The sequence below is a fragment of the Opisthocomus hoazin genome, chromosome 3 (assembly GCF_030867145.1).
Source record: "Opisthocomus hoazin isolate bOpiHoa1 chromosome 3, bOpiHoa1.hap1, whole genome shotgun sequence".
Classification (NCBI taxonomy): domain Eukaryota; kingdom Metazoa; phylum Chordata; class Aves; order Opisthocomiformes; family Opisthocomidae; genus Opisthocomus; species Opisthocomus hoazin.
In genome coordinates, this window is record NC_134416.1 from 84170871 (window position 1) to 84192282 (window position 21412).

A 21412-nucleotide genomic window follows, 5' to 3' on the forward strand; every position below is an offset into this window, starting at 1 on the left:
ACTGAAAATGTCTTTCTTTTTAACTGAAAATAAACCTAGACTAATACTAACACAAGACCGGATCATCTGAAGCACTGCGAGACAGTGTAGAACTCACAGCTTCAAAGTGAAAGGCTCTCAACCTTCGCATCCAGTATCCCACCACAGTCCTTCAGATTACCGTAAAAGGCAAAATTTTGCCCTCAGTGAAGTGGACACTGGCCCTTGCTATTCTCCTGGGTTTTGTGACACAGAACACGTGAGAAAAAATACAAAGACAAGAAAATTCAATATATATTCAGTATCATGCTGTGAATACACTCACTTTTGTAGATGGAAAAAAGAAAGTAATATATCCATTTGTATACGATAAAATATGAAATTGCTTTATTAAGATCTCAAATAAATTGGAATTAAAATTGCATTTGAAGCAGAAGTTTGGATCATTTATTTGACCTAAACCAATGTCATACAAGAAACAATCCCACTGACGTCAAGATTCAGGTGTTCAAAGATGCTTAGAAGGCTTACAGTTGAAGAAATCAGAAGATTTAACATCAAAATAGGAACCACCAACAAACCTTTACAAAGCATACTCTTAGTCTAGTAAGTCAGCCCTGGGTCAGAGTACTGTCCTCATTCAGCTTCTGAATTCAGGGTGTAAACTATTTCTAATATGAAAGTATTTGCATAGCTAAACAATATTACATTAATATGATTGTAAGACACAGAGAGCTTCCGGGGAAATTATTCACCTGTTCATCAGAAATCAACTGAAACACTCCTGGAAAACAAGTAATAACTTCATCAAACAGGTAAAAAAGGAGTGAAGTTCAGCAGCTTCAGCAAAGAATGAAGCCAACCAACAAAGCTACCTAAAACCCATAAGACATATTGTTTCGGTATTGCCCCCTCATCCCCAGGGCAGTTGCAAATCTAAACAGAGTTTGGAAAACAAAAAGAGTCATCTGCTTTTCTCCAGCTGGGCATTGGCAACTACTTTAAATTTTCCCTTCATTACAACCAAATTGAAACAGCAAGTCTCGATGCTGTAAGAGCCACTTGAGTGAATTGTTTAGTTGTCTGGGGTCTTTCTGTGCTTGCCCGTGCTTCTAACAGTTTTTCAAGAGCAGTTCTATTGAGCCTAGAATTTCCCATGTATTAAACACCGGCCTTTTTGATTACAGTGGGAGCAGAGTTGGGAGCTTTATTGCAGATTTCACGAGGAAGCAGAGTCAGCGCTGAAAGCTTCCCCATCTCCTGTTGAACATCCGATCTCACCATGCCAGCCTTCCCCAACGGTTTCACCCAGCCTCACTTTTTTTCCTATGCAGACTCTTCACAGCTCAGCTCCCCTGTTCCCGTGTGCAGCTCCAGGCACCGACACACACAGCCCGTCACCTCTGCCACTGACACCCCCAGGCTTTGAAAGACCAGCCCCCGAAAGCACCCACATGGACGTCAGCCTGAGAGCCCCTCACAGATTTAGTATCTTTAATCATGAGGAAAGGAATGCACAAGCTGCTGCTGCCTGAATTCAGTGCCACATCAAAGCTGTACGTACAAACTCAATTGAAAAAAAAATGAAACACAAGTATCAGGTCCCCCAAAAACCAGTAAATCCCTTCCTTAGTGAACTTTTAACCTCATTTACGCTTAAACGAGAAGGACAGCCATAAGCGCGGTAAGGGGATTAGGTTTTTATGTCCTCCTACTTGGCATCAGAGACTAAATGTTCATTTTCGTACAACTTCTCCAGCCCCACTCAGGATTCCATCCTCTCCTGCACAACCACAGACATTCCTGGGCTGGACAGAGGATGGAGATCTGGAGAGGAGGCAAATCAGCAACCACGCAGATGGCAAAGTGCCAAAAGAGAAAGACTATGAGCACATCACAAAGCAGACGTTTCTTATTCGCGGCTATGAAATTATTCAATGCAGCAAGAAGTGCTAAAGGACAAATTTTTGGGCTTTTTTTACGTTTAATACTGGGTTAAGGTTAGAATAAAAACCCAAGGAGAAAGTGAGAGTCAAGGACTCTCCTCTCCTGAGAAGATGTTGATTTGAGACTGATCAGATTGTTTGGAGTTGAAATAAGTTTTGTGGCTTTCTATACCCTGCAAGCAATGTCTGCAGTTAAAATACTCTTGTTATAGAGCACAAGAACATGTAAGAGCTCTCGCTAAGAACATCAGTTTTCACCTGAAGTAAAAATATCCACGGGAAAAAAGCAAAATTTTGAAGGTTCACTACCACAAAAGGCTCCAGCTGGACCCTTTTGAGTGTCCAGAAAGGTTGCTCAACGTGGTATGATAACCTGGGGTGCTATTACTACACGAGACAAAAGAGCAAAGGAAGGAAAATGAAAGGGTAAGAAATAACTGGGTTCAGTTTACCCAGGGGCAGACTGTGCCTTGTAACCTGGGCAGTGCAGTAACCAGGAGCCAAGGAAGAACAACTCCCCTGTTTTTAAACACTGGCTACCACAGTGGAAAGTGAAAATCACTACTCCACCTATTCTCCGGCTTTCAAGGGAGATGCAAGGAGGCAATCAAGAAAACTGAATAGATCTTACTTCCTTTCACACCCATATGAATCAAACCTTGATAATGCCGAGGGAGGAGTGCTTCTCCCTTTCTTGCTGTAGCAGATACGCAGGAAGGGCAGATCCTTCACTGGCAGCAGCAGCAACTGCTACTTGCAAAGAGTTGCATTGCCCACCTCTGCGAAAGTTCCACTTGCAGAGGCATCGCCTAGTTTTGCAAGGAGTGCAAAATAGTTTTAATTTGGGCTGTGGTTTGCTTTTGAAAGGGGTATGGGGATTCAATCTCTTTATTGTTAGAAACTACACCCACACCTTTCTTCATCAGCTACCATGCTCACTAGAGTCATCATGAAATACTGAAATACTCATTTTCTCCTTTAAGGAGCTCTTCTCTTATCCAGTGACAAATAAAAGCAAAATTAAGACTCTCTCACTTGCTTCCCTTGGATGTATCAAAAATGAGTAAATAAGAAGAAAAAAATTGTAATTTTGACCCTGAAAAAGATAGGTTGGCCTGCAACATTTTCTTACCTTCCTCCTCATTCTACCATTTCAATCACCCCCAGCAAAATGTAAACCAATTTTCAAATTAAAAATAAAACCGGTATTTTAAACTGACTCCCGATGGAATTTTTGTTTCAGCTATGTATGGAACACAACACAATTAAGAATTCTAAGATCTGGGTCACTGTCCCATTTCAGCACCACTTCACAAAGCGCTGACAACCCTCTGTCAGGTTAGCACTGATGTAGCTCATGTATTTACACAGATGGAGGGACAATAAGCAGAATCTGCACTGCATCTAAGGGGTAATTCTCCTTGTTGAACTTGGGAGGTAAAAGGAGAGCCCAAATCACTATCTCCTTTACTGCCTGCTGCACTGTTTTAATCCCAATCAGATGTATAAATGGATCATTGGCATCAATGCTACAAACTTCAAAACAATACAGGAATCGGAAATAGCAAAGCACAATCCCCTATACATTATCCAAGTGAGTACTGCGTTAGAAACCCCTGTATGCAGCTGAGACTTACCCTGATTCAGATCTTACACTGGTGATTGGATTTGCACCAATTTGCATTTCAAACCATCATAAATTACCCCTTATTTAGACTAGGGATATTAACTGGTCCAATTAAATCAATGGAGCAAATTTGCAAGAGAGACAGGAACATTCTGGAAGAAGTCTGCACGGTTAAAGAGAACTGCATTAACATAAGATGTTCCTTCTACCTTCTGCTTCCAGGAACGAATCCAAATCATCTTTGTTTATTGTACCATTAGAGCTTGAAAGGACAAACATCTTGTTTAACAAGATTGCTTTTAAACTTTTCTCTTTTTTTGTAACCAGCTATTTGAAACAGAGTCTGTAGCCAGAACCATTGCCTTTCCACCACCAACACCCATTTATTTCTACTTAAAACCAGCTATACTGCAAGCAGCTGCTGTCTTGATGTAACAGCTCAAGATATGACCTAGGATTGCCCTTGATTTCAAGCACTGCAGTGGAACAATTCCTTCTGTTCGAATGCTCTATTTGTCAAAACAAAGAAACTGCCGGGGAACGTACCAGTTTCAACTAGATTTTGTTAAAGTAAAAATAAAAAACAACCAAACACAGGGGTTGCAGAAAACACATTTTCAAAGTAATGGAAAGTACCGTTTTCTAGTTGAAATTACTTTTCAATTTGAGTTTTTTAAGAATAAAAACCTGGAACGCTTTCTTCTGAGGTCCAGTGAGACACAGTGTTCTAGCTCACCAAAAGCAATGCCTTAACTCCCAACATTTCCCATACCCAACGAATAATAAGCAGCTTACTCCCCAGACACTGATGAAATACTCAACTGTTTTAGAGTGAGATGTTCCTACTATTCATACTTGCTCATTTCTTCATGAGACATACAAGAACAAATTCTAGTCCCTATTTAAAATGTTCACCAGAGTTTTTTCCCCCCTCCACCTCCCAAAAGCAACACAAGCAGCATGTGTCTCAGAATCAAGGCAAGAGCTGTGAAAAGGCTCTCATAATTCAGTACCAAACAAGATAAAATCTGAAGAATTCTACTGAGAAGATAAAACAGACTTAATTCACAATAAAGACAAATAGAGCACCGGAAAGTACTGCAGGATATTACACACCTTGAATAAGGACCTTGAGAGAGAGAAGTAGAGGAACTTTCATAGCCACAATGTGTTATAAATTGCTTATAAGCTTCGTTATTAATTGTTCTGTTTCTTTATTGAAGAGAACTCAATCCAAAATGCACTGAAGTCAATGGAAAGACTTTCCTTCACTTCAAATGATGCCTAAGTTCGCCTTACCTCGCTTGTTCAGGCTAGGGAAAAAGGCATTTTAAAAGCAAACAAAACAACTGCGTTAGCTAACATAATTAGACACAATTTAGCCCAAAGTATAGGAACAAATTTAACACCACGTCGATGACAAAGACAGTTTGAACTGCTATTTTTTCTCCAAACTGTAACGGTACCTGGTAAACGTCAGTCATAGCAGAGTCTGGAATGGACATGACATAGAAAAAATGCACTTTTTCAAAACCCCAATGCTAACACAGGGGAGGAAAAAACGACGAATTTCTTTTTAACTCCAAGTACAGGCAACATGTCATTCCTCATGGCACTGTCCTGGTGAGGAACCTGTTCCTCCCAGAAGCCAGAGACCAAACAGCCAAACACTTCAAAGGTAAGAAGGCTCGTACTTTTACACTAGGAGTTTCAGAGTGTGCAATGAATAAACTGTAATTCTAAATAGCACTTCCAAGCCAGACAACAGCCGTATTTAAGCATATTGTCCACCATCTGAATTAGGTTCTGTATTTTAAATAATACCTTTTAAAGCCCACATTTTCACATGGAAAAGCCTTTGTAAAGAAGAAAAAAGAATATAGAGTGTTTATACGTAATCTGTAGTTGACATACTAATCTTTCAGATTATTAACAGAGACAATCTATTCTTTCTGTTGTTCCTGGGGTTTTTTGTTGGTTTTTTTTCTTAAACAAATAGGTATTTGATAAAATACATAAGCAGTTCATTTTAAAGAGGTTGGGGGCCTGTTTGCTTTTTAAGCCGAAGGTCTGTGTTTCAAGCGCGTTGTCAAAAGGGAGCGTCAGAACGTTCATTCATCCACGGGACACTAATGCACATTTGGGCTGTTTAGTCATTCTGCCTTCAGCCCAAAAAACACCCAAGGATTAAGCTAATGATACATTAATACATGCCCTGGAGTGTCCTCCTGCTTTACCAAGGGAAAATATAACTCTAATTCCTATAGCATCATAACCCTAGCTTGACAGAGCAGAATTCTTCCTACCATTTGTAAATTTTCTTTAAAAAACACATTTTCAGCAAAAGCTAGTTGCCTCCAATCTCGTGCGATGGGTGGGAGGGACATCACTATGCCCTCTCCATATCTATTCAGAAGAAAGGAGGAAGGGAAATAGCTGGCTGCTTTCCACAATAGCTGGATTCAGCCAAAGCAAAGCTCCACCATACGCCTGCACACCGCAACAAACTTAGCTGCAACTCCCAGGCCTTGATTCAGCTAAGGACGGCGTTTCAAATGCCTGCTGGAGCGGAGATCCTGCATTTTTCTGGAGAAAAAGGCATTTTTGGTATTGGGAATTGCATTGCCATCGATTTCATTTGAATAAGATTAAATACTTCTACCACAGTTATGTCATCTGTATACACAGGGCTCAAGGGAACCCAGAAAATCAGCTGCTTTTCTTCACTTCAGGGATGGAGACCTGATTCTCCTTGGTTATGTCCCTGCAAACAAACGCAGAGAGAATGCACAAAACCAGCCAACATCCCTTCGCCACCTTTTTCTCCTGGTTTGTGTTTTTTTCCTGCTTGTATTCCCAGGCCCAGCAGGCGCCTACCTGGCTCACAAAGCAAACAAGCAAGAACAGCCGCAGGGCGACATGAGACTTACCCGCAGTTTTCCATGGCCTTCTAGATGCACAGAACAGCTGGCACGCATGAGGGTTCCAGCCACGCTGCCAGCAGCTCCTCCCCATGTCATGGGTTTGGCGCTAAGCCAAATTCAGGAACTTTACGCCAGCCCTAAGTCAGGCAGGAGGCTGCCTGAGCATTGCTGGGAGACCATCAGGCAGCCTGGTAGGGGCCATCTACAGCCCGTAACGCCCTATTGTCCCAGGCGATGCAAGAAGGTCTGAGGAGCACATTTTCCCTCCAGTTTCTCCACCGCCAGCTTTCAAACTGAACCTTCCAGCTGCTCATGGAAGATGGTGCACATCCCTGATGGGCAAACAGCTCTGCCTAAACCTCATTCAGCTTCTGAGCTCTCAACCTCTGCCTTGGGAATGAACACACTTCTCAAATATTTTAAGACCTACTTCCACTAGTGCCGTGCAAATACCTTTGTTTCCATATAACTCTACAGAGTCTTGCATGTTTGTACTGGGCTGCAAATTGGTTGTTGCAGCCCAATATAAACATGCATGAAGAAACTCTGACCTTGTGTACCATCAGTTTGAGTCCTTACTCTTGAGTTAAGAGAGGCACAAGGATTTCAGCGTTTGCAGTCAAATCAAATCTGATTTAACTGACAGTACTAATGGAGGCTCAGCAATTCTGGAATACAGGGTATTCTGGTTAAGGCACCCGCACAGGTAATTCAGAGGTTGTCCAGATGCCAAGTAAGCCTTTCCTCAAGGCACAGAGGGAAAGAAAAAGGAGCAAAACTCTTGAAAAACACCTGTTTGTTTCTAGTTCTTCTTGTCAGTCAGGCTTCTGGCCAAAACCTCACTAAAGGTAATCAAAGGGAAGAAAAAGTGTATGATCATATTTATTATGTAGATAAGGAAGTCTGGGGGGTTTATGGTAAAAAAAAAGAGAAAGACAAAAAAGTGTTGATACCTCTGCTTCTTGTAGGGTCCCATGGTTCAAGCATGCCATGTCTGGACACGTGATAGGAGAACCACAACCTTCTTGAATTGCCAGCTGCATGTACTGTTTTAGGCACTAGAAACAAGTAGAGAAAAGAAAAAAAAAAGTTATAGCCCTCATGTTAGTAACACACAGATATTAGAGATGCTGCACAGCTACCACCTCCACTGCCTTAATTGGTTGTCCTAAAGCTCCTGCGCACAGAAAACATCAATTATTATGAGCATGAATGCTACAAGTCATTACATTGGAAAGAATGCAACAAAGAACAATTAATTATGCATGACTTCATCTGCCAAGCATTGCGTTTACCCAAGTCAGCAAGTCGGACTTCTCAGTGCTAACAACCCGTACGCTCCGCTAAACTGGGATTGGAGGATTTGGGGGGGGGGGGGGTGTATCTTTCACGCTAATTAAATAGGCTTCGCTCTTTTGTCTTTCCTCCTGTTTTCTTATTTCAGACTCTCAGCCAGCAGTCTCCATTGTAGGAGATCTCATTTACAAGAAAGAGACTACTGTTCTCAGAGGCATAAAAAGGGAAGGGGGTGTATTAACCAGGTTAGGAGGTTACAATCTGCCCTAGAAGATGTGCAGCTATCAGTTCTTTCCCTTCTGCCCTAACCACCCCACAGAGATCAGGTAATTTCCATTGTTTACCATGATTTATCAGCAGCCTCTAGTCTACACCTAGAGCTGGAGTTCAAAGTACACTTCCAGTATGGAGGCCACCTTACGAATGTTTCCAAATTGTTTCATTACACAAAAACAACAGGCCTCTCACAGAACCACAGAATGGTAGGGGTTGGAAGGGACCTATGTGGGTAATCTAGTCCAACGCCCTGCCAAAGCAGGGTCACCTACAGCAGGCTGCACAGGACCTTGTCCAGGCGGGTCTTGAATATCTCCAGAGAAGGAGACTCCACAACCTCCCTGGGCAGCCTGTTCCAGTGCTCTGTCACCCTCAGAGGGAAGAAGTTCTTCCTCATGTTCAGACGGAATTTCCTCTGCTTCAGTTTGTGCCCATTGCCCCTTGTCCTGTCACTGGGCACCACTGAAGAGAGTTTGGCCCCATTCTCCTGACACTCACCCTTAAGATATTTATAAGCATTTATAAGGTCCCCTCTCAGCCTTCTCTTCTTCAGGTCGAACAAGCCCAGCTCCCTAAGCCTTTCCTCATATGAGAGATGCTCCAGTCCCCTCATCATCCTCGTAGCCCTCCTCTGGACTCTCTCCAGTAGCTCCTCATCTTTCTTGAACCGGGGAGCCCAGAACTGGACACAGTACTCCAGATGGGGCCTCACCAGGACAGAGTAGAGGGGGAGGAGAACCTCCCTCGACCTGCTGGCCACACTCCTCTTGATGCACCCCAGGATCCCATTGGCCTTCTTGGCAACCAGGGCACACTGCTGGCTCATGATCAACTTGTCGTCCACCAGGACAGCCAGGTCTCTCTCCACAGAACTGCCCTCCAGCAGGTCCACCCCTGTACTGGTGCATGGGGTTGTTCCTCCCCAGGTGCAGGACCCTGCATTTGCCCTTATTGAACTTCATCAGGTTCCTCTCTGCCCAACTTTCCAGCCTGTTCAGGTCTTGCTGAATGGCAGCACAGCCTTCCGGTGTATCCACCACTCCTCCCAGTTTAGTGTCATCAGCAAACTTGCTGAGGGTGCACTCTCTAACTCTTCATCCAGATCTTTGATGAAGAAGTTAAACAAGACTGGGCCCAGTACTGACCCCTGGGGGACACCACTAGTTACAGGCCTCCAACTAGACTCGGCGCTGCTGATGACAACCCTCACAGCTCTGCCATTCAGCCAGGTTTCAATCCACCTCACCGACCACTCATCCAGGCCACGCTTGCTGAGCTTCCCTAGGAGGATGTTATGGAAGACAGTGTCAAAAGCCTTGCTGAAGTCGAGGTAGACTACATCCACTGCTCTCCCCTCATCTAGCCAGCCAGTTACACCATCGTAGAAAGCTATCAGATTGGTCAAGCATGATTTCCCCTTGGTGAATCCATGCTGAATACTCCTGATAACCTTCTTTTCCTCCACTTGCTTCATGAAGACCTCTAGAATGAGTTGCTCCATCGTCTTTCCCGGGATGGAGGTGAGGCTGACCAGCCTATAGTTTCCTGGGTCCTCCTTCTTGCCCTTTTTGAAGATTCCCCTTCAAGGAAAAAAAGCCTTCTGTTCTCCCCACATTTTATTTGGCATGCCAGTTTCAAATATATTCACAGTACGGATTTTGCAATCAGTTTTGATATGCAGTATCTAAATCATTAGGGGTACCAAGCCAGGAGGACAGAGATTTCTCAGGATTGCTAAAGCATCTGGATTGTCCTTCTCTTATAGCTCACTGTTTCGTTGTAGGTGAGGGTAAGTGAGCAACCAGAGCCTTCTGCGACACTTTTAGAGGGTGCTGTGCTTTCAAAGGGTGCCTTGGAGAGATTTTATAAGTCCATGCAGTGCCCTAGATCGTCAAATATTTCACAGAAAACCTTCCCGTTAAACAGTTTTGTAGATATTAAATCTTTTTCCTTGATTTTCTGCGCTTGCAGGTGATGTGGGTGCAATTCGAGAAGCTGATGGAAGGACTTAAAGGTGCCAGGAAACTCAAAGGAAGTATTTAACATTTACCACTGAAGGATTAAGCTTTCTACCTAAGTCTGTGCATAAATGAAGATATGAAGTTCTTGTTCCCTCTTTCAAAAGTCAGCCGCAAAGAAGAGACAGTGGAAAATCACTAAAATTTTAAAATATGCCTTCACTTTAACAGTAAGACTGTTTTTAGAGCAGTTTTGCTATTATTTACAGCTCAGCTACTAATTCAGCTACTTACATGAAAAGTGGCAAAGAAAAGCATCTGAAAGGATGTACAAGCTGCAAATGTGATGAACAGAGGATTCAATGTCTATATAATGAATCATGACTGACCTTCTCAGCAGTAAGTCCTCCCACTCTATGAAGAACACATTATGCACACACAAAATGGTAAGACTTTTCGTGCATTTTGTCTACAAAAATCAGCAGTATCTCAGGAAAACTGCCCACATTACATACGCTACTTAATTACTCTACAAAATAAAAGTAAGATCAAGACAGTCAGCCTTCTGTGGTATTAAAGTTCCTTGAAAGGATCTTAATCTTGACAGCCAAGAAATAGAAATCTCCAGGTCTCAACAACCTCGGGCTTACACTCGCCCACCAACTCCCTGCAGTGCAGTGATTTACAAGCATGGAGAGCAGTCAGGGGCTGGAGAGGCTGCACCACAGGACCTGTGGGTTACAGTGACAGCCATCACCTTGCTCTCCAGGGCCACAGCAAGTCATCAGCAGTGACCTTCCTACCAGCACAGCGAGGTTTCCACAAATGTGTCACGTCGTCAAGGCAGAATGGTTGAGGCAACAGACTAAAAAACTGCTGAGGTCTTGCTGAACAGGTTTGAATCCTGCTGATGACAAATGAAATTGGAGGTTTGGCTCCATTATGTTCAGCCCTCAAATAAATAGCAGACAGCAACCCAAAGAATTTTACCTTCCATACCTGCAAGTGTACCCTAATCAGTTATGTTCAGTTTACTCAGATTTTCCCCACTAAGCAACTATACCATGTACGTATCTACATTCTGGGATACATAACAAAATCCTGATGCAATCAAGAAAGAGGGATCAATTCAAATGTGATAATGTAATTCCACCAGTAAAATTCAGCACACTAAACAGAAGGTTTTGGTGCTAATCTAACTTTGCCAGGCATGCTTTGCTTCTGCTGGACTACTCCCAACTTCAGTGGAAAGAGTGCTACAAGTATTTTTTTCTCTACCTGAGACTCACAATATATAATGGGACCTTTTTCAAACAATTTGCTGTCTAAGCAGCATTTTGAGGCAATAAGTTTTTTCCCTCTTCTTCTGTTTTTGTCTTTCAGGCCATCACCTTCCTCTATTTAACAAAATAAGGTCACTATCCATTTACCTACTGCACAAAATGCTGCTCATGGGTATCTAGTAAGTTAAGGCCTGTAAAGTACCTGGATCAACTACCATAGTACATGCAACACATGTGCATTTATTTTTATCTTGCGGGACTTGTAAGAAAGATTACGATTTAGGCAAATACTTCTATATGCCCCAAGTACACATTCCTCTCCTGGATCTAAGGCTTTGTTGACAGCATATGTTGTAACACGAGGGAATAATCTTTTAAAAAGCACCGAAAAGCCCACTCCAGCAATGCAAAAACCAATAACATAAAAAATTCCTATTCCTTCTTTAGTAATGAACACTTCCTCTATTCTTCAAAAGTGTTTGCTACGGTCAGCTGTGAGCCCCAGAATAGTAAATAGTTTAGGCTATTCTTAGATTCTTTATTTTAACAATTCTCCTGCATGCTGCTCTAGCTTCAACGTTTTTTTCCCCCCAAAGCATATTGTATGCAGGGGAATTTTAATGTAGTGACCTAAAAAAATAGAAAAAAAGTCTGTTTAGAAATGTATTTAATCTGCAAAGGGACCATAACAGTTCTGCATTTTAACATGAGTTCAAAGTATAATTTCAGCATTATGTTGCTAGGTAATTATGTGACAAAGGCACTATATCCCTCTCACTGTGAAATCTTATGTTTCTATTCAAAGCCATTTTCAGATAATCTCTGTACCAGAGACAAAATGGATCTCAATCATTCCTACATATTCCTTTTTCAAGCACCTTGACACGTTCCATTGCCTTGCCCATCTCCCATCTGCATGCAGCTCTTCAGCTCCCTAAATGCAGCCTGACTGGTTGGGACGTGAATGCATAAAAGGAAACCATATATGTGACGTGACAAAATTGAGCAGGCAGTCTTATGAAGAAAGATGGAGGAATGGCTAGGAAAAAGAAAGAAATGGAAAGGGCTGGCCTGTTACCCTGTGAAATGTTACAGATACTGCTGCTAACCACTGTGCAGCAGTTGATACAGAGTAAGTAAGAATGAGTCTTTAACTGAATTGCAGAAAGGGAATAAAAACAGATCTACAGTATTTCTTAGCCACTACTAGGGCATGATCTACATTAAATATGAAAAGGCAAGATACGATTGAAGGCATCCTACCAAAAGAAGGTGGTCTCTCCTACTACCATATAACTTGAAGACAATTTCAATTTCAGAAAAAATAAAAATCCCTCAGCTTTCCATCTTAAAATCTGCAAGACTGATTTAAGATGTTAAATCTCTCTTCCAGATTTGTCCTCAAAACTGTATTGGTTTGGGTTTTTTTTAGCCTTAGCATTTTTACAAACTCAAAATTTAGGAGGGTGAAAAAAAGAGGCTGTAAATGGAGAGAAAACATAGCTTTTAAGGTGGCATTCAGAGTGTCTTATGATTTAGAACAGATCAACAGATAGACATTCAGTTTTCATTTCAGTTCCGGGCAGTGTTTTTGTACTTTTTATTCAATAAGATGTAACTTTCATTTCTTGCTTATCATTTACAACTGTTACCTGTTCTTCAGTGCATACACAAGACAATGCAGTAGTCATGCAGTTCTAAATAGAATATGTAATACGTAGACTTTGATGAGATAGTTCATGTCAGAACTCTAAATTTAACCACCTGATCCACTCAGCATTTAATCATTTGTGAACTCAATTAAATATAGCCTCCTCAAAACCAAAATACAAATCAGTAATGTCCCAGTTTTAGCTAGGATAGAGTTAATAATGTTTACGACAGATCTATATAATGTTTAGCAGTATGTTCATCATTGTTATGACATCTGCACTTCTGCATATTCAATCTCTAAAGTAGGCCATTCTCTTTCAATGCGTAGTAATCAAACTCCTGGAACCTCTCCAGTATTTCTCAACAGGTCTTGAAACTAGATGAATCACGTCTACTGCAATTAGCTTGGAGGCATCTGCACTTCACTTGGAAAAAAAAGTGAGGCTTTTCCAATTAAGAAAGTTTTTTAAAAGTACACCACAGAAACAGCTATTTATGAATTTGTTAGAGACAAACTTAAGGCGTGGTTTACAGTGAAAAATAAAAGTCCAATGAAACATGCAGTTGTATTGCCCAATCTGTATTTTAACTGCTAGGGACCAGATGCAGTGACAAAAATTGCCTTCAAATGCATAGAAGATCAGGCCACAGAAGAGCCTTATTGAGAAAGATGCTTGAAAGAAAGTGAAAAAATGTCCCGTTAGCCTCGAATTACATATGGTCATCTCACGGCTCAGTAGAAGGGGAGGAATAACATCACTGACAAGCATTTTATTTTGTCATGAAGAACTGAAAATACCAAGCAAATATGACAATGGGCCAGAATATAATGGCCTCCTGCTCCTCCACAAGCCATTTTTTGGGAAATCTTTCAAGTATATCTGAGAAATATATTGTCATCAGCTTTGTCTCAAAAGATCTACCTCCAGCGGTGCTAGATTCTGCTCAGATACACAGTCTAAAACCAACTTACACATGGCCTGCCACATCCTGGCAGTCTTTCATAAAAGTCAGCATAGGTTCCTGGTAATTGTTGCCACGAAGTGGTACCACTAAATGGAAAAGGACCAGAGAACAAGACCAGAGAAACCTACGCTTCCCAAAAGAAAACCAGTTGTGATGCCATTTCTCTTGCAAACAAATCTGTGTCAGGCCAAACCTGGCCTGACCAACAGCTACAAAACAGACATGACCATGAGGCTTATGTCACAGGCTGGCTCAGTTACCGTGGCACTCCGAGGCATTGACAACTTATTTCACAGCTATTTCCTCTTTTGTTAAACAGAGATAACACCAACATCACTAATGTGATGCTGTCACTAAACATGTTAGTTCCCTCTTCCTCACCTGTCTTCCCTTGCCCACCATCTAGATGCTGACACCTCTATTGACTTCAGACACATGTAGCCCCTCTTCCTGAATAGCAGCATCCATCAAAAAGGCAATGGGTACATTTGTGCTCCTTCAGTACCCCTAACTCTGCCTTTGGTGTGACTCTGCACAGAAATGCATGCAAGAAGTTCTTAAACCGTCTATATTACTATAAAAGTGCTATGTGTTCAGTGCCAATATTAGCAGGTGTGGGAATTTTCTTTTTTATATCTTTAAAACAAAGCTACTCTGAAACATTTCAAATGTCAAGCTGGGAAAAAAGAATCCAAAGCATCAAAACTTGACAGCTTGCTACCTGTGGGTGGAAGTGGAAAACAACCTGAGGTGAGCTTTATATAAAGTAAATGGGGCATTGCTGCAAAAGGTCTACTTAGGAAGAGGAGAAGGCAGTGTTCTGGTGCAGCCGTGAGCACATGCAGGTGTCTCCTAGAATGGGGAGAAAAGGAGGAAGAAGAGGGGACCAAACCCCTTCTTGAAAATTAGCACAAAGGAGCAGGAGAGATACTGAAACCCAGTGTTGGCTAGATGAAGGCAAATCCAAATTTTCCCTTAGTCATAAGTTTTAGTAAGTAGCCTTTCACTGGAGTGTTCGTGTACATTTCCTCCACTCAGCAGGCATCCCACGCTCTTCGTCATCTGCCTCCTTTTTGTCTTTGATCTACTCAGTCTCCTCTGCTCTCAGGCTTTTCTGCCCATGCTTTTTGCTGATGATGCTGAACCTTCACAACAGTTTGTCTCCAGTGCTCCCCTGCACAGGCAATCTGAGGCTTCACAGCACTACGGACAAAATGTCAATATCTAGCCACCTGAAGGAGGCAGGGCAACACACAGCTGCTCTTCAAAAGATTAAGGAAAGCAGAGGAGCCTTAGAGTGTCCTGCTTGTTAAGCACAACAGAGAAATTCTATTTCTGGAAGGGTTTCCCATTCCCCTCCAGCAAAAGTAGCTGGCAGCATCATGCAAGCCCCTCTCTCGGAGGCTGCAGCCTCCCAAGGCCCCGACTCGCCAGGCAGGCAGCTGCCCAGGGCGCCAGGCTGCCAACTGCAGCAAAAGAGCCTTTTATGCCCATGTCTAGCCCTGGCCTTGGCGTCACACATGGCTACGGCAGAAAATCTTGTTCTCCCAAGTGTCTTCACATCACCTTCTACATGTAGAATAGCCAAGACAGCACAGAAGCTACATGTGCTTCTATTCAACATTGCACACTGACATCTCCTTTTAACGTTTCATGAAGGTTAATCTCATTTAGACCGCATTGTGTGCACCAAAATAACAAACAGATGGAGCATCATGATTATTTGTTTTGCACGTTTTGTACTCAGTTACCTCACATGCTTCTCAGAAGTACAAGACTCAACAAAGAATTTGCTTGGAAAAAGAGAGTGAATCATTCTAGTTCTGCATAAAAATGTGCTGACAATACAGAAGCAAATACATGAAAGTATCTTCTGTTTTCAGAGTTTGCCACGTGTTGTATTAGGTATCTCAAACCCTCTTCCAGTGAATAACACACGAGGTAGATATAAGCTGCTGCTTGACATAAATAGCAGCAATGCCATTTATTGCTCACCTGGCTCCCATCAGGACTCTGAAATGCTTAGGAGGAGGAGGAAAGCAAGGAGAGACAAAACCAAACAGAACTGGTGTGCAGGGAAGAAGCGGACACCGGCTTTTTTACTGTCCCTCAAAACCACATTTTTCACAACAGCGCTGCACTGGTTCCCTTCTGTCTTCATTGCCAGCAGGGCCATCTTACCACACCTGGTAAAACCTCACCCCCATGACTGCTTGCAGCCTACAGACTCGCACCCAGTCTTCCACACGGCCCTTAGCATATCCAGTACTACTGCTAGTCCTGCACGCCTCACCACTGCTTCTGAAGGGCTGCTCATGCCGTGCCAGCTACCAGGGCTCACGAGAGGAGGTGAGGTGCATGCAATCACACTGCTCATTGTCTCTCCCAGCTGTTTTCCCAGATGCAGCCAGGTTTTGAGCAGGCGGGGTCTGCAATATGTATACTTTCCAGCCAGTCTGACAGGCGCCAAAGCCTGGGCCAACACCCAGTGCCCCCTGCAAAGCCAAAGCAGGGAGGTCAGCCCGTCCGTTTCTGGCACTACCCCGCCACAGCACTCCTGAGTCTTGCCTGAGTGAGGCATTGCTGGAGCTCTCTGGAGAAGGAAGGAGAAGAGCAAAGGATACAAACATGTAGGAAAATTGACTAGAAATAAGTGTAATATTCAAAATATAATTTTATAAGTGTGTCAATCAGGATGTAATTAATATTAATTTGCTTTGGACCCAGACATAAGTGCACTAAAATACTTTGTAACACTGATGGCGTAGCCAGACAGTGTGTAATTATTTTACATATGTATGTGAGTGATGTAACAACCACAGGGGCAAAGACCTGTGTAGCTGTACATGGACGCATCCAAGGAAGAAAAAGTTGCAAGACAACAAGGACTGCAGATAGGAAGAACATCCCACCAAATATATAAGAAGGATGATTGGCAAGACAAAAACCAAGACAAGCAGTATCAGGAACAGATGAGATCCCCTCCCCTTTAAGGAACAGCGCAAGTACAATAAAACCGTGCATCTTAATCAACACATATATTGCTGAATGAATATACACACATGTGAGAGTGCGCACCACAACATGGCACTCCACAAAGGTTTGATATGTGCAGGAAATGACCTGAATAATATAAAGCGCAGTCATCTAAAACTTTTGCAGGTAAAATATACCTAACATCTCTGCCCCACCCTCTTCAGAGATCTGTCTTTCATTCGAAACTACTGTTGTCCAAACACAATGAAACCAAGCCATCAGGTACACTACAGCTGTTTCCAAATTCTTGGGATGTGTAAATGCGTGCTTTATCTCACATTTCAGTGGAGTCTTACACCAAGTGCAACACATGTTGAGAAATACAACAGACCTGACAGGGATACCAAGTAAGATGGCAAATGTGTTCTGCAAGCCAACTGCTTTTTCTTCTCTGAACAGAGAGGGTAAAATTGTTTATAGTTATTTGAGAAACTCCCCTCTTACTAGCAACATTCCAACAAAATGCAAACACACACCTTCTTAAACACAGTTTACTTACTTTGGCTAGAAGACAGCTTTTATGAGGTACAATGTTTATTACAACAGTTTCTAAGCTGAAAAAAATAGCTGTACACAATTTAACTTATTTAAATTCCTTGGGTTTACAGGCTACAAGTGAAAAGGGGATAAAGCTCGCCCCTGCAGATGCCTAAATAGTAACAATTTCCAATTATTTCCACAGCCAAAAATGCTATAGTGAAAAACAATCATAGATGCGGAATCACCATTACAGTTAGCAAAAAAAAAAGACCTTACAAGAGTAATAGAACAAAAAATTAACAAAAATAATGGTTTCACCATAGTAGAGCAGAACCTATTATGTCCATGTCAAGCCCTTCTGTATTTCAAACTTAATACTACTCTTGGATCTATACAATTAACCTTAGTGACGGAAAACAAGAATAAGCTATACAAGCTGAAAGCATTGCTAGCTGAAAAACTGACATGGGCTCAATCCCATAGCACACTGCTGCCATTCTTAGCCCAATATCTGTCTTACAGGCAGTATGCAGGTATCTAGAAGCCCTGCCATGGGTGGGAGGAAATTTTGGGCATTGCGTACCAGCGCAGCTACCACAGTCTGTGCCCTAAGCAATCCCCCAAGCAAGCTGCAGCACCAAGGCACTCTGTCGGCAAAGTGATGGTGATGCTGCTCTTTGGAGGCTGCCCAAAGGTGCAACTCATATGACTTCCCAGAAACCGCTCTGGATTGAAGGCAGAAAGCCATATAGGCAGGTTAAAAGTTTCCAGAGCCCCCTTTGTTATAGGATGCAAGATCGATGTGTCTGTGTTGCACCAGCCCAGACACGTCCATCAGGAGGATGTTCAGACACGGGCAACAACAGCCAGACAAAGGGCAGACATGGAGCATCAGCACAATGGAGACATATTACACCCACTGAAATAAATGGAGCACGTCTAAAGGCTTCTCCCAGCTGCACTCGGCACTCACTGACAAGCAGGCTCTTGGTTTAGACACAGTCAGTGAAGTCTGCACAGATGCCAAACAACTGTGACCGCACTTTTCACTTCACTGTCATGGCACTGGCGAGCCAAGCTCAGAGCAGATGCTCCTCCTGCCACCGGTCAGGTAAGGTGTGTGCGTACAGGCTGGCAGCTGCGGCACCAACGGGGTACACGTGGAGACACCAACATCCCCAGCCATCACTCACCTCTCCCTTTGGCCAATGCCTTGGAGGAGCGGAGAGCCCAGCTCTGCCTGGCACAGTCCTCAGCAGTCCTCCATTCCACAGGGGTGAAAGGGTTACTCTGCCCAGCTAACACTGAGGTTAATGTGCCATTAATAATACTAAATCAGAGACACTGAATTCCTGGAGAAGAGTGGGACCACTGTAAAGGTATCAGCTTCTCCAACTTTTTTTTAATTTAAAGCGGTATCTTGATACCAAACTGTTAGGTATGTTCTCTTCAAACTTCTGTTACAAACTAAAACATGGAAACGTTTTGTGGAAGTTGGTATGGAAAACAAATTTCATGAAGTTCAAGCTGAAAACTCATATTAATTGATCTTATCCTAGTTGCTTGAAACACACAGCTAGACTCTTATCCTGTTTAAGCTATCCTGAATTCAGAGTAAGTGAAGATACAAGTTGGCTTCACAAATATCAAGCTTCTTCCATGAGTTCGAGCAATCAAGGGCAAAACTTAAAGGTACTTGCTTGATGCTTATCCACAATTTGTTGTTAAAAAATAAAACCAAGTACATTTATTCTGGAGTTAAAAAAAACAACACCCCTCCAGTGGCTTTTGACCTATTTTCAAAATCCATTAGTCAGGTACATCACAGTCACTATCACCAAAGAAACTAGGTCCATTTTCCCATGCTGACAAAGAGACCAGAAGAGTACTAATATCTGTGGGGCTTTTATCAGCTCACTCATCCTCTGCCTTTATCACTTCCACCAGCTTTATTTGATGTGAATTTGCAGGACAGAAAGTCCTCACTGACAACTATAGGCAATGCATGACCTTGGCAACATCTCTGCAGCGTAGACTGAAGATGCAAAGGTTCAATAGGCCAAGGTTCATTTTTGTTTAGGTTTTCTGATTGCCTTTAAAAATTACATACAAGGCTTAAAAGGACTCTGAGTACTCAGAAAATGATAACGGGGAAAGAAAATCTCACAGTTAGCCTACGATGTTTCAAGATTTTGCTTCAGAAAAAAATAAATACTGAGACTGCATACAGACTGTGTATGTTCTCTGACAGTCTTAAAAAGCATCTTTTTTTCCCATTTTCTACTGGGATTTATTATTATTTGCTATGAGAACTTTGTTAGAGCTACGAATTATCAAAAGCAAAATGACAGAGAAGTCTTAAAAATGGCAAGACAGACTAACACCAAATGCTCTTTAGGAAAGCATCCTCTATCAGCATGAATAACCCACACTTCTTGTACGGGACAAGCAACCCCATCCCACAGTTCGATCTATCTCTCATTACCCTGCTTCTGTACCGTAAAGGCACTGTTAGATCTTACCGATGTGCAAAAGATGCAGCTGCATTCCTGAAGAGTGGTCATCTTATCCAGGGAATATTCAGAGAGACATAGCTTGCAAGTGAGCAAGGGCGCCAGAGCTAACTCTCCAGCTTCTGATTCATCAGCTGTCATGGTGTGAGGACAAGCCTTCCCAGCAGAGCCCATTCACTCATTAATGGTCCACTCAGCCTGAAAAGATAAATCAACAGCTGAAATATCCCACGAGCCACGCATTCACTTCTCATTGACCTGAGTATTTACATCTCAGATCCATAAAAGCACATCAAATGTACTACTTTGGCATCTAGGTGCCAGTCTCACACTCCAGGCCATTCAAAATTTACAGAGAAGATGCCTGAGATCCCACCTCCCCAAAAGGCTGGGTTGGGTTCTCAGAGAACATTCACCTTGCTGGCACAAAGCACCTCAGTTGGGCTGCTTATCATCAAATTAAAAAAAAAACAAACCCAAACCAATACTCAAAGAGATGAGACATTACCTATGTAACAGTATAGTGGTCAGAGCCCTCACCAAAGTCCTAGGAGCAGGGATCTGACTTGGGACAATAAATTGTTAGCTAAGAAAATAAACTGCATTCATATGTACATATGTATATATCACTCTGCCTTTTCAGTTTCAGAGTCGTACCCCTCCCATCCCTGTGGGATCCTTCAGTCTCCATTGCACCTGCACAGTTTCAGTGGATGTCTCCACACCCACTTTCCATTCTGGCTGGTGGCTCAGGAGCTCTCCTGGGTAGTGCAAGGCGACAGCAAGCACAGATTCCCACTTCTTAGGCAAGCACTTCAAACATTTAGCCTGTAACTTAGGTGGTGGGTACTATGAATTCCACCTTCTTCATGAGTTGTCACTGAGACAGCAAGCTGGCAATACATTGCACTAGGGCTGGTGAAGGCATCTAAACCCAGGAAAGGGTTTCCGATTGCATGTCCTATTTCCTACAGGCCTGGGGCTTAAATCCAAGTGAGTAAGAGTATTTCATGCGCAGTCCTCTTTTCTTGATTGCCTTGACTATGCTGGAGAGCTGCTTGCTCAGGTCTGTAGCTTTTGTGCATCCCACTCCCTAGCATCCAGCTCTTCTCTCTGTTTCATAGGGCTCTGTCGTGGTTTAGCCTGGCTGGACATCAGGTGGTCATAAAAGCTGCTCTATCACTCCCCCTCCTCAGCTGGAAAGGGGAGAGAAAATACGACAAAAGGCTTGTGGGTAGAGATAAGCACAGGGAGATCACTCAGCAATTACCATCACGGGCAAAACAGATTGAACTTGGAGAAATTAGAATAATTTATCACCAATCAAATCAGAGTAGGATAACGAGAAATAAAACCAAACCTTAAAAACACCTTCCTCCCACCCTTCCCTTCTTCTCGGGCTTAACTTTACTCCCAAAATCTCTACCTCTTCCCCCCGAGCGGCACAGGCGGACAGGGAATGGGGTTTGTGGTCA

General features: G+C 42.7%; 1 protein-coding gene across 2 annotated transcripts in view; it reads right to left on the minus strand.

Annotated features, from left to right (window-relative positions):
• Window positions 1-21412, minus strand: part of RNF144B (ring finger protein 144B) — a 55682-nt gene that overhangs the window by 17185 nt on the left and 17085 nt on the right. For both annotated transcript variants that reach the window (XM_009939414.2, XM_075416817.1), the window contains 2 exons: window positions 19947-20135; window positions 7430-7534 (listed from right to left, as the gene is read on the minus strand). In XM_009939414.2, coding sequence (XP_009937716.1) covers window positions 7430-7534; window positions 19947-20111 — 270 coding nt within the window. In that variant the 5' untranslated portion in view covers window positions 20112-20135. The remainder of the gene's footprint in view (window positions 1-7429; window positions 7535-19946; window positions 20136-21412) is intronic.